Below are 14,070 nucleotides of genomic sequence, written 5' to 3'. Positions count from 1 at the left end.
GCCACTGGGTATTTACCCAGAGGAAAATAAGTCATTTTATCAAAAAGATACCTGCACTCGAATGTTTATTGCAGCACAATTCACAATCGCAAAGATGTGGAATCAACCCAAGTGCCCATCAATTCATGAGTAGATAATAAAATGTGGTATATATGTATCATGGAATACTACCTAGCCATAAGAACAAAATGAACTAATATCTTTTGTTACAGTCTGGATGGAACTGGAGTCCATTCTTCGAAGTGAAGTATCACAGGAATGGAAAAACAAACACTACATGTACCCACTATTAAATTAGAACTAATGAATCAGCACTCCATGTGCACTTCCATTCCTGTGCACAAATGGAAGTAAAACTCAGTGGAAATCAAGCAGGGGACGGGGAGGAGGAGATGGGTGAAATCAAACCTAACGGGTACAATGTATGCTATCTGGGTGATAGGCACACTTATAACTCTGACTCAAGCAGTACAAAAGCAATCTGTGTAACCAAAACATTTGTACCCCCATAATATTCTGAGAAAAAAAAAGAAAGAAATCCATAATGGCACTTGAGAACATGCATGAAGACAGGTGAGCTCAATAGACCAGATGAATAAAAATTCAGATGACAAAAAGCAAACTTATCAGATAAAACAGAGAAAACTATGGCTCAAAACACACACCACAAAATGCAGTGGTCCACTGGGTGCAGTGGCTCATGCCTGTAATCCCAGCACTTTGGGAGGCTGAGGCAGGAGGATTGCCGGAGCCCAGGAGTTTGAGACCAGACTGGGCAATATAGCAAGGCCTTGTCTCGCTAAAAAAAAATTTTAAATTTGCAGGCAGTGGTGGTGCACACCTGTGGTCCCAACTACTCAGGAGGCTGAGGCAGGAGGATCCCTTAAGCCCAAGAGTTTGAGGTTGCAATGAGCTATGATCACGCCACTGCACTCCAGCCTGGGTGACAGAGTGAGACCCTATCTCAAAAAAAAAGAAAAGAAAAGAAAAGAAAGAGAGAAACAGAGTGAGAGAGAGGGAGGGAGAGGGAAAAAAGGAAGGAAGGAAGGGAGGGAGGGAGGGAGGAAGGAAGGGAAAAAGCAGCAGAGAAAGGGGAGCCTGCAGTAGCCATCCCTGGTCACTGTGCAGTTATCTTCTCTCTGCCCCACCAGATTCACTCTCCACCCTTGTTCTTTCAAGCCTAGAGTGGTAACGGCTTACTGCTATTAAGCCTCAGGTCCCTTTATCCTTTGTAAATACAACCTCTTAGGGTAGCAAAAAAGTGCTGGAACTAGGTAGTGGCGATGATTGTACAATATTATGAATGTACTTAATGCCACTGAATTGTACCCTGTAAAATGGTTAAAATGGTGAATTTCATTATGTGTATTTTACCACAATACAATTTTTTAAAAAAGGAATAAGTACTGATTCATGCTACAAGATGGATAAACCTTGAAAACATTATGCTAAGTGAAATAAGTCAAACACTAAAAGCCACATATTGTACAATTCTGTGCATATGAAATGTCCTGAATGCAGAGAGAAACCAACTATTTTGAAATTTCTAAGAAGAAATTAATCCATGCCTGTCACTCTCAGAGAAGAGAGCCAAAAAAGTAAAATATAAATTATAAATGGTAAATGGGGTACTTCAGGAGGGAGGGAAAATGTGCAGAAGGTCAGAGAGATCTTGTTTTTTTTTTTGTTTTACTACTCTTCTTGTTTTACTCTCCCCAGGTAGAGTACAGTGGTGTCATCATAGCTCACAGCAACCTCAAACTCCTGGGCTCAAGTGATCCTCCTGCCTCAGCCTCCCGAGTAGCTGAGACTACAGGCATGCACCATGACACCCGGCTAATTTTTCTATTATTAGTAGAGATGGGGTCTTGCTTTTGCTCAGGCTGGTCTCGAACTCCTGACCTCAAGCCATGCTCCCGCCGCAGCCTCTCAGAGTGCTAGGATTACAGGCGTGAGCCATCACGCCTGGCTGAGACTTTGGTTTTAAGGCTATTTTCTGAGGCCTTTCAATCTTTTTTAGTTCAGAGCACTCAGCAAGCCAAAGCACCCTATATTGGGGTATCATTTTCTGAGCCCCAACATCAGGAGTATAGGTTTTTAAAGAAGTTGGAAACCTAGACTAGACTGCAGGAAGGACTTTGTGAGAAGGACCCTTCAAGTCAGTCAGTTGCTTTTCCTACATTCTTCTCTTTGTGTCTCTTTCACTATCCCGGGGTGGAGGTATGTGACTGCTGGCACTTGGGAACAACTTCTGCAATTCTCTAAGAATCAGAATACCAGAAATTTGCAAAACCAACAAAGAATCTAGTCACATCCTTGAAAGGAATGGAAGTCTTAAATAGATTCCTAGATTTCAATTTTAGCTAAATTTGTTTTGTTTTGTTTTGAAGAGACAGGGTCTCACTATGTTGCCCAGGTCTTGAATTCCTGGCTTCAAGTGATCTTCCTGCCTCAGCCTCCAAAGTAGCTGGGACTACAGGCATATACCACTGTGCCCAGCATCCTGTCTTTTTCTATCTCTCTAATAAATATAAAGAGCTTACTGGAGCAATTCTTTATACTAAGTGTCAAAGCACTACTGAGTAAAGGAAAAGTATTCAGAACTACAGCTTCCAACCACCTTTTCCACAAATTGCTAACATTTCTGTGTGAGTCGTCAGGCTTCTTCTCCATGTATTTTGCTACTGCTGCTACTACTACTACTGATAATGATAATAAAAGTAATAATAAAGGAGTAAGAGGGTCTTATTGGCCTTGGGCAAAAAAATAAAATATATGAACAGAACTCCTGAGAATGTGAGTAAAGGTGGGTAAATTATTAACTACAGGAAAAAAAAAAAAGAAGAAGCTGATACATTGCTTTTGTTTTCCTCTATGAGATCAGTGTTTATAAAAGTTAAATAGAATGTGGCATATTCAGCCACAATGGAATAATATTAATAATATTTAGCCATAAAAAGGAATGAAGTACTGATACATGCTATACCGTAGATAAACCCTAAAAATATGCTAAGTGAAAGAAACCAATCAAAAAAGACCACATATTGTATGATTCCATTCATATGAAATGTGCAGAATAGAGACAGGACAGAGATTAGTGGTTGCTTAGGGCGAGAGGAGTTGAGGAGATAGGGATATTAAAATTTCTTTTAGAGGGAAGGAAAATGTTCTGTAATTGACTGTGATGATGGTTGTACCTATCTATGAATATACTAAAAAAAACCCTGAATTGTATTTAAATGGGAGAATTGTATGGTATGTGAATTATATCTCAATAAAGTATTTTTAAAAAATTACCCAGTAGCTTGTGTTAGGACGGGATATGGGTTTGCTCATTACCCAGCCTCTTTTGGAAAGCTCCAGCCCGCCTTGATTGACTTTAACCTCAAGCTCTGACTCATTTGCAAGGGCACTGAGCATGCTGTTCAACGTGCAGAGTCCAACACACTTTGTTTTTTATACAGAGAGACACAAGGTGAGTCTCTGCTATGTTGCCCAGGCTGGTCTTGAACTCCCTTGAACTCTCTAACACACTCTTGATTCAGCCCCTATTCCTACAATGCATTTAACACCAACATTCAACAAATGTTGAATTCAACCTGAGCGCTTGATCCATGCATGTTAGGTCCTGTGGTGGGGACTCAGGTCAACAAGGGGGACAGTGACCCTGCCCTGAGCTCTCAGAGACTGTTATTTTTCCTATCCAGAGTCTGACAAAAACCACCACCAGCTCCCACTTCAGAATGTTAAAGTGAATTCTACTTCCTTTGGCCAAGCTCTTTCCTCCCCTTTTTGGTTCTAGGCACCCTGAGGTCATTGTTACTGCCTTTCTAAAAACCTATTTAAAGATCAGGACAGATAAGCAGATGGTAGATTTTATGAGGTAACTTTACAACTTTGACTGAGGGTCTTGGGCTCCCACAAGCCCCCTCTCTGAGTGAGTTAGTACAGCTGGCTGAGGGCTCCTCCCCTCCTCCCCCTTCCTGGGCCATCCTGTACTCCGCACCCCCCACGTCATTTTCATTATCTCCCGACTCAGGCTTGCCACCGTGCACACTCATCCTTCCTCCCTCCCCTGCGCGTTATCATCCTGACTCATGGAATTCTCTGGGCAACCCTATTTCAGATCAAAGTTTTAGAAGATAAGCAATGGCTGGATTGCCTCAGTGGTGCAGAAGATACATTATATAGTTCATTTTCACTCCAGAGTAGGTGCCAACTGAATTAGTCTCCTGATTTATTAGAACAGCTTAAAGACAGGCCATCCAGTGTTCAATTCTCAAATACTGAAAAGATAACAATTTGACTGATCAATTACTTATCATTTGTGTTCAGGGAGCCCAATATCCACAAGAATTAAGAGTCACTATTCTTATGCAAAAATCAAAGCTACTTTGACTAAGAAATATGGCAAAGAGCCATTGAGCTTGGGGTAGGTGGAGAGAGGTACACCTAGCGGGTGGCTCTGCCTGACACAGTGGCCCTGGGAAAGCTGGTTAAAGACAGGGAAGAGGACACTAACCACCAAGAAAATGTCTCCATTGTGCACCAAGGCATACCTGTTTGGCAAGGTAGAGTTTGGTTATAGCCGATCTCTTTGTCCTGGATCTGTACACGTGGAGGAGCTGCCAAGGGGCCAGGAGCCAAAGGAAGCCCAAGGGGATCCACACTAGAACGGTTTGCTCAAAACAAAGCGGCAGGTCTGCCTCCTGGCTGTCGAGGAATGAGGAATTCTGGGGACCAAAAGGGAAGGGTTGTTGGATACATGCACTTTTGAAGACAGAAGACCATCCCCCAGCACACTCCACTGCTCCCAACAATTTTAACTCAGCTGCATACCCATACCCAGCCTTACCCTTTTAACTATCTGTATTTTCCTATCCATCCCCACTGATACAGACCCATCATTTAATGGCATTTGGTGACTTTTCTGGCCGACTCAACTTCTGAAAACCTGTCTTCCTGTGTTCTAAGTGAATTTCTGTACCAGCTGTTCTGAGTAAACCTCACCACAGCATTTGCCAAATTGTAGGAAGAAGAGGAACTATTCTTTAATCCAAAGGGGAGAATAGTTTCCTGGGATATAAAAATTTGTTTTTGTTCTAGCTTCTAGCACCAATTGAACTCCCTGGCAGATGTTTAAATGTGCAGGCACCAGACAGGTAGAAATGCTTAGTCATGCTTAAACTTTTAGCTTCCTATGGCCCAGAGGGCTTACATCAGAACCAAAGCGGCCTGGCCAGTGTCGGCACAGCAGTAACAATGGCACTGTTGGACAGAAGGCTTTACTCCCAGCAAGTTTTGCACCAGTCATTGCATTCTGCAGTAAATGGAAGTGTCTTGTCGGGAGGCGGGATACCAGTTCTTATATCTTAGTTTCACATGAGTGTAGATTTTTCTCTTCCTATAAGTATTTTTAAATTGTTTTGTATGGCTATTTGTACAGACTCTTTAAAGAAATGACTGCGATGCGCCGCCCAAGATAATTTGTCAGATAATTCTCGGAAAGAATTCCCAAGAGATGGCCTGTCAAGATACTGGGGCCAGGTAAGCCTCACCTTCCTGTGGAATACACGCCCTGGCCTCATGGGCCGGGGGGCCCAGGTTCTTTCTCACATATGATGTGCTACCCACGTGCTATGCTATCTCATTCCTGCTCCTTTTATCTCTACATAAGATTATCAAACTTCAGAATTCAGAAGAATTACCTAAGATATTTAAACATATTAATTATCCCATGTGATTCTGATGCTGATGTAGGAATTTGCTGAAGACACTTTTGCACTAACATCTCATTAAAAATCACTAAATCCAAAGTCCTTTCTCATTTTCTATTCCACTCAACCATTTGATACTGTTGATTGCCCTCTTTCTTGAAATTCTCTGCTGTCTATGACTCCATGATGCTACACTATGCATGTTCACCCTCTAAGCAGTGCCTCTTCCGTTCATTTTCCCTAAAAATAGTATTGTCTAGTGCTACAGGTTCAAAAATTATCTCAATGCTCATGATGCCCAAATTTACATCCCTGGCCTCAACAGAAGTTGAGAACTTTTCTGGTTCTTGTTGGTGGCCACTCTGCTAATCTACCATGTCCATGTCATTAGCTGCCGGTTCTTCTACAACACATCACTATCATTTCAACATCAACATATCTCGACAAGACTCAGTCATGGACCTTCTTTTCCTCCTACCCCATAAACTATACAACAACAATTCCCCTTCCTAACAATGATGAGATTAGAAGCTTTTCCCCTATTTCTCTTTAGAGAGGGCAATTTTGCAGCTAGCTAGTCCAAGAAAAGCATTTGGGATACAATAAATATATATTAGAGAATAAATTATATTACTTTTTCCAGATATTATATCCCCTGGAAATACTATGAATTACCCTTTCTGAAAAAGCCTGAGCCTCAGACCAACTGCACATCTAACTTTTCTGGTTCTTTTTGGTGGCCACTCTGCTAATCTACTACTTGTTCTGGTCTGAGAAGAGTCAACAGTTAAGATAAATATAATGTCTCACCCAAAAAGTAGAGTTGCAGAACTTCTCCAGCATGATTCCTGGAGCACTTCTGGAATGAAGACTCTTCTATTACTGTGTTGTTTCTTCTCTACTCTTTTCCCTGAAGTAGGTGGAAGATGAGTAGCAATGTGTTATCTCCCATTCTGACGTCCTGATGTTCCAACTAAAAGCAGATCGCCTGACCTTTCATCTCAACAATTTAATAGTTAACTTTGCCTAGTTGCACCTGATATCATCCCAGTGGATATACACGTGACTATAGAGCCCCAAGGCCAGGTAGACTCACCAGTTGCCAAATAGCACAGCCTTTATAAGGAAGCATGAAAGATGTCATCAGAGGTGGGTGACAAATTAGGAGAGCAATCCATAAAGGAATACCAAAATGAGGAATAATCTCAGTTACTAATTTCATTACCACTGTAGCAGTGTCAGCACACCTAGTTGGACAGCATTCAGTCCATCCACTAAACATGCAAACAATAACCAAACAGTGAGAAAAGCCTAAAGCTGGAGGTAAATCTATAAAATCAATGTGGAATGCCACAAGGGGCAGCCTGGGCCTTTGAGGGCTTCCTGGAGAGTGTTGGTTTCCTCTAGAGATTGGGTGAGATTTACGAATAGTGTACTGGGAAATAATTTGGTCAGAGATTTAGTAGACCCCAGGATGATACCAACTATTTTTTAATTCCTTGCACATATGTCCCATTTGATGGGAGTTAAGTGCAAACCAAAAAGTTAAAAGAAAAGGGGCCACAGGTAATCCCATTTGGCCCACATACATATGGAATTATCCATTTGATAATTGTTTAGCACCATTTTGTATCCACCTTTCCTTTTCAGATTGGAGGGCATTAGTCTAATAATCAATAATATCAGACAGGGATAAGGGCGGAGTAATAAATTGAGTAGAAAAGGACGGGGAGGGCCATTTTGGCTGCATATTTAGCAGTACTGTCTGTTCTATCATATTCTAGGGATACAGAATCCATTTCCTTAGTGTGGGCTGGGCAATGAACAATAGCATTCTTAGAAGGAAGGTGAATAGCTTGTAATAGGGCAGCAGTTATAGGCCCACTGGCAATAGAAGTGCCAGCAGAAGTTAAGAAATCATGGGATTTCCAAATTGTGCCGACTGCATGGCCGACTCCAAAAGCACATTTGGAGTCTGTGTAAATTCTGGCAGTTTTTCCTTTTGCCAGTGTGCAAGCTCTAGTGAGAACTATAAAGTTCAGCAGCTTGTGCTGACTTTATAGCAGGCAGAGAATATGCTTCAAGGGTTTCACATGGGGAAACTATAGCATAGCCAGTTATTATACTTCCTTTGAAATTCTGTTTACAAGAGCTGTCACAAAAGAGGAGTGAGTCCAGGTTGTCTACAGGAATGTGCGAGGGATCCTCTCTTGGCTTTGAAACCATATCGACAGCTGTAAGGCAATCACGTGAAATGGAGTGGGGGTCTCCATCATCAGGGGAGAGGTAGGAGGGTAGCTGGGTTTAAAGTGTTGCAACGATGTATAATAATGGAGGGATTGGTTAATGAGGCTTGCTCATTGGTGGTCTGTCATCCGGTAGAGAGGTGCTATGTTTTATGAACTTGTAGGAGAGCAGACACAGCCTGGAGAACAGGGAGGTGAACAGGGGAACCTAATGTTAGGTGCTGGCTTCGTCAATCAGGATGGCAGCTGCTGCTCCTGTTGCCACGGGATCCAACTGGCATGAAAAATATGCTATAGGAGGGATCTGAGTGGAAAAGGCTATCTTACAGTACCAGCAGCAATCCCCTTATTTTCATGGCAATATAGCCAGAAAGGTTTATCAAAATTAGGTAAGCCCAGAGCAGGAGGTATGCATAATGCTAATTTTAGGGCTTTAAAGGAGTTTAATGCCTGTGAGAAACAGAGAATAGGCTCCTGAATACTGTCTGGGAGGAGGGAATATAATGAATTCCTGAGACCAGCAGAATTAGGCATCCATTGGCAGCAGTAGCCAAGGGCTCCTAGAAATTTACGTAGCTGTTTCTTAGTTTGAGGAAGAGGGATGGACAGGATTGACTCAAAAGCATTTTGGGGTGAGCTTTCGAGTGCCCTGAGATATTTCATGTCCTAAGTAAGTAACAGTTGTCCGTGCCCACTGAAGCTTAGACTTGGAGGCCTTATGGCCTCTCTCAGCTACAGCCTTTAAAAGAATGAAAGAGTCTAAGAGGGCGCCCTGCTTAGTCTGGTTACAGAGCGAAAGATCATCAATATACTGAACAAGACTGAATCCCTGGGTAAAGGTTATAGAGTCTAACTCAGCTTTGACGATTTGAGAGAATATCAAAGAATACCACAGTATCCTTGTATTCGGGTCCATGTTAATTGTCTCCCTCTGAAGGTAAATGCAAAGAGCAATGTGAGAAAGGGTGCAAGGGAATGGAAAAGAAAGCTGAGCAGAGATCAGTTACTGCGAACCAGCCTGCATCAGCAGGAATTGAGGTAAGGATAGCAGCAGGATTAGGCACACGGGGTGTTGAGGGATTACAAAGGAGTTTATGACTCTCAGATCCTGTACAAATCGATAGATTTCATTCCCATCTGAATCAAATTTTCCTTCTTTTTTTTTTTTTTTTTACTGGTAGATTTGGGATATTATAGGGTGAGGTGATGAAGAAAAGTACCCCTGTTGTAAGAGGGACCCTATTACAGTTTCAATTCCCCCTTCTGCATCTCATGAGAGGGGGTATTGGACTACTGAAAGGAAGGGTTTATTTCTTTTCCAGGAAAGGCATATGTGTTCTGCACTCAGCAGCAGTCTGGCCTCATTTGCACGATTTGCCCAGAGTATATCTGTCCTGTAAGACTGTATCTTTGGAGGAATTTAAATCAGACTAGGTCTCCACTAAGGAGAGCAAGAAGTTTGTAGTTGGGTCTGACGGCAGAGAAAGAAAAACACTTTTTTCATTATATTGTATGGTGGCATTAAATTTACATAACAGGCCTCTACCTAAAAGGTTTACAGGTGAGGAGTCAGACATTAGAAAGGCAAGGTGGGTGTCCAGGGGGCCTCGAGATATGGGGTGACCTGAGAGATAGATAATGAAATAGGTTGCCCAGAGACTCCAATAGCTTGAACAGAATTAGAGGGTGAGAGGTAGAGATAATTCCCTGATGGAAGTATCAGTAGAATCAGTATCAATTAGAAAATCCAGTTCCGATCCTCTATGTTAAGTTGAATGGTGGAGTCTGGGGTGCAACTGAAGATCAGCTGACCCCATCAATCAATGGCATCTTGTCCCATAAGAGGAGAAAAATGAACCTGCTGGGTTTGGGGGAGGGCTTTTTTTTTTTTTTTTTTTTTAGTTTCCCTTTCTTTTAAGGGCCAGACAAGCATTTTTCCAATGTCCAGGTTTTTTGCAGTATCTGTAGACATCTCAGAGGAATAGACTGTGACTGATCAGAAAAACAAGAGGATTTTAGTCCATTTTCAGAGGACTGTTTTTGGTTCTGCAGGGATTCAACCTGCAAAGGACTGCAAATTTCAAGTCTTTCTTTCTTTTCTTTCTTTTTTTTTCTCCTGCAAGCCATTTGCAAAAAACTGTGTAGCTGCTTTCCATTATAACACTTAGAAGCTAACCAGCCCAGCCAACTATACTGTTTTGAATTTTTTTTTTTTTTAATATTTGGAAGTATATTTCCAACTAGGGCAGAAGTTAAAAGATCTCTGCGCTCTGGTGCTACAGGATCTAATGTAGTAAGCCTCTGAAAAATTTGTATAAACCTCTCAATAAAACCTTTAGGATGCTCTCTGTCCTGGCATTTCTGGACCCACCCTGGGCCAGAAGGAAACACACTGCCCTAAAGGAAAGGATCTAGTCCTGGCAGGATTCACCAACTGCTGACTAAAGAGCCCCTGGGCTTTGAATAAACATCAGAGGTAGCCAGGCAACAGTCACCACTGACTTTGGATGAGAATAGGCTGGTCTCAGGTGTGACCTGGTGGACATAAGGAGTAGCCACGTCACTCCTTCCCCAATTCCAGCAGTCCAGCACAGAGAGTGAGGAAAGGAAGACTTTGCCTGGTAATCCAATCTCATCAAGGTGGTACCACCAGGAGTATACAAGAGTCACAGCATTACTGAGCTTGGGGGACCCCCAGTGCTGATATGGCTGTAGCAACCAGAGACTTAGACCACAACATTCAATTCCCTTTGAGTATCTGTTAAGCCTTCTCAAGAAGGATGGGTTCAAACAAACTTGGACTATGAAGATTAAAATAAATACCTAACTCTTCAATGTCCAGACATTGACGAACGTCCACAACCATCAAGAACATCCAGGAAGATGTGACCTAACTAAACAAACTAAATAAGGTACCAGTGACCAATCCCAGAGTGATGGAGATAGGTGACATTTCAGACAAAGAATTCAAAATAGCTGTCATAAAGAAGCTCAATGAACTTCAAGACAACAGGAATGGCTATACTTCTATCAGATAAAATAGATTTCAAGACAAAAACCGTAAAAAGAGACAAAGAAGGTCATGATATAATGATGAAGGGGTCAGTTCAGCAAGAGGATATAACAATTCTAAATATATATTCACCCAACACTGGAGCACTCAGATATATAAAGCAAATATTATCAGAGCTAAAGAAAGAGATAGACCCCAATAAAATAATTGTTGGAGACCTCAACACTCCACTTAAGCATTAGACAGACCATCCAGACAGAAAACCAATGATGAAACATTGGACTCAGTCTTCACTATGGATCAAATGGACCTAATAGATATTTACAGAACATTTCATCCAACAGCTGCAGATTTCACATTATTATCCTTAGCTCATGGATCAATCATTCTCAAGGATAGACCATATGTTAGGCCACAAAACAAGTCTCAAAAAAAAAAAACCCCAAATTGAAATAATATCAAGTATTAATATTTTCTCTGACCACAATGGAATAAAACTTGACATCAATAACAAGAGGAACACTGGAAAATATACAAACATGTTGAAATTAAACAGTATGCTCCTGAATGACGAGTGGGTCAATGAAGGGATAAAGAAGGAAATTTAAAAATTTCTCAGTTGGGTGTGGTGGCATGTGCCTGTAGTCCCAGCCACTTGGGAGGCTGAGGCAGGAGGATCACTTGAGCCCAGGCGTTTGAGATTGCAGTGAGCTACGATGACACCATTGCACTCTACCCAGAGCAATGGAGTAAGACTCTGTCTCAAAAAAAAGAAAACAGAAATCAAACCCCCATACTCACTCTCCCTTTCATAAAAATTTTAAAAATTAAAAAAATGAACATGAATTCAATAAGACATTAAAAAGATTATTCATCATGATCAAGTGGGATTCATCCCAGGGATGCAAGGATGGTTCAACATATGCAAATCAATCAATGGGATGCATCGAATCAACAGAACGAAGGGCAAAAAACATATGATCATTTCAATTAATGCTGAAAAAGTATTTGATAAAATTCAACATCTCTTCATGGTAAAAACTCTCAGAAAACTAGGTATAGAAGAAACTTCAACACAATAAAAGCAATATATGACAGACCCACAGCTAGTATCATACCAAAGGGGAAAAACTGAAAGCCTTTCCTCCAAGATCTGGAACAAGACAAGGATACCCACATTCACCACTGTTATTCAACACAGTACTGGAAGCAATCAGACAAGAGAAAGAAATAAAGGGCATCCAAATTTGAAAAGAAGTCAAATTATCCTTGTTTGCAGATGAAATGATTTTATTTCTAGAGGAACCTGAAGACTCTACCCAAAAACTATTAGAACAGATAAACAAATGCAGTAAAGTTGTAGGATACAAAATCAACATACAAAAATCAGTAGCACATCTATATGCCAATAGTAAACAATCTGAACAAGAAACTAATCCCATTTATAATAGCTACAAAAAAAAAAAAATCTAGGAATACACTTAACCAAAGAAGTGAAATATCTCTATAATGAAAACTATAAAACATTTATGAAAGAAGTTGAAGAGGACACAAAAAAATTGAAAGCTATTCCATGCTCATGGATTAGAAAAATCAATATTGCTAAAATGTCCATATTACCCAAAGCAGTCTACAGATTCAGTGCAATCCCCATCAAAATACCAATTACATTCTTCACAGAAATAGAAAAACTAATCCTAAAATTTATATGGAACCACCAAAGACCCAGAATAGCCACAGCCAACCTGAACAAAAATGGGAGGGGGGATAAAGTGAGAATGGTTAATTTATGCAAAAATATAGTTAGATAGAATGAACAATATTTGATAGCACAAGAAAGTGATTATAATCAATAATAAGTTAGGGTATGCTTTAAAATAACTAAAAGAGTGGAATTAGAATGTTCCTAATAGAGAGTAATGTTAAATGCCTGAGGTGATGGCTGTCCCAATTATCCCAATTGGATTAATTCACATTGTATGTGTGTATCAAAACATCACATCTACCCTGTTAAGATATACAACTATTATGTACCCGTAATAATTAAAAATTAAAATTAAAAATAAAATAAAATGGTTTGGGCCAGGTCTGGTTGCATTCTTGATCGTCTTTCCTGTAATATGTTGAGATAACAGGGAGGGGAAGGGAAGTTGATTGTTCTTTGTGATGGGTCTGGTTTTTTATGAAGAAAGAGGGAAAGCCCCTGCCAATGCTTGTTGATTTCTAAAGGCCTTTAATTCAAAATACTGTTTATACCAACGAGTCATGTTTTGGGATGAAATTTCTTGAGCTCCTTCACAAGTATTATGTGCCCTGTGATATGATGAAAAAGGAAGTAAATATTACCACCAATGAGGTATTCTAGCTAAAAAGTTAGACCTATATCTGGTCAAATTCTAGATCTAACTACCAGTTTATAAGAAATTCAGAAACATGCTAAAAGACCCCATAGGAATACAATCAGCAAAATCCAGAACATGGGAGATTCTATAATACAAACGACTCCATTTCTTAACAAGTAAAAGAAGAAAAGGAGTAGAAGGAACTTACAGATTAGACGAGAAGAGACATCTCAGCCAAATGAGTACTGTATAGACCTTGTTACTGATTTTAAAAACCAGCTACATATAGCAAAGGAAACCAGGAATGCAAAGGCAACCTACAGAATGGGAGAAAATATTTGCTAAGCATGTATCCGAAAAGGGGTTAATACCCTAAATATGCTATAAGGAACTTAGACAACTCCATAGCAAAAACCTCCAAATAACCCAACTTTAAAATGAGCAAAGGACTTGAATGGACACTTCTCCAAAGAAGATATACAAATAAATGGCCACCAGGTATATGAAAAAGTCTCAACTTCAGAAGTCATTAGGAAAGTGCAAATCAAAACCACAGTGAGATATCACCTCATGCCCGCTGGTTAGGCTGGCTATTATTTAAAAAAAAAAAAAAAGATAACAAGTGTTGGCAAGGGAGTAACTGCGGGAGATGATAGATATGTTAATTATCTTTATAGTGGTGATTATTTCACAGTGTATATGTATATCAACTCATTAAATTGTACACTTGAAATATAAACAATTTAAAAAAC

The 14,070-nt window shown here is 40.4% G+C and overlaps 1 protein-coding gene across 3 annotated transcripts in view; it reads right to left on the bottom strand.

The window, feature by feature from the left end:
- ABCC2 (ATP binding cassette subfamily C member 2) overlaps positions 1 to 14,070 on the bottom strand; it is a 69,340-nt gene that overhangs the window by 49,768 nt on the left and 5,502 nt on the right. For 2 of the 3 annotated variants that reach the window (XM_069459803.1, XM_069459805.1), the window contains exons 1-2: positions 6,528 to 6,678; positions 4,560 to 4,733 (exon numbers count right to left, since the gene is read on the bottom strand). In XM_069459803.1, coding sequence (XP_069315904.1) covers positions 4,560 to 4,733; positions 6,528 to 6,560 — 207 coding nt within the window. In that variant the 5' untranslated portion in view covers positions 6,561 to 6,678. Of the gene's footprint in view, positions 1 to 4,559; positions 4,734 to 6,527; positions 6,679 to 14,070 lie in introns of those variants that run through there. The other variant, XM_069459804.1, reaches the window with a different exon arrangement.

Source organism: Eulemur rufifrons, chromosome 28 (assembly GCF_041146395.1).
Source record: "Eulemur rufifrons isolate Redbay chromosome 28, OSU_ERuf_1, whole genome shotgun sequence".
NCBI classification, from domain to species: domain Eukaryota; kingdom Metazoa; phylum Chordata; class Mammalia; order Primates; family Lemuridae; genus Eulemur; species Eulemur rufifrons.
Note: the sequence above shows the minus strand (reverse complement) of the source record. Positions and strands in the feature narration are given on the sequence as shown.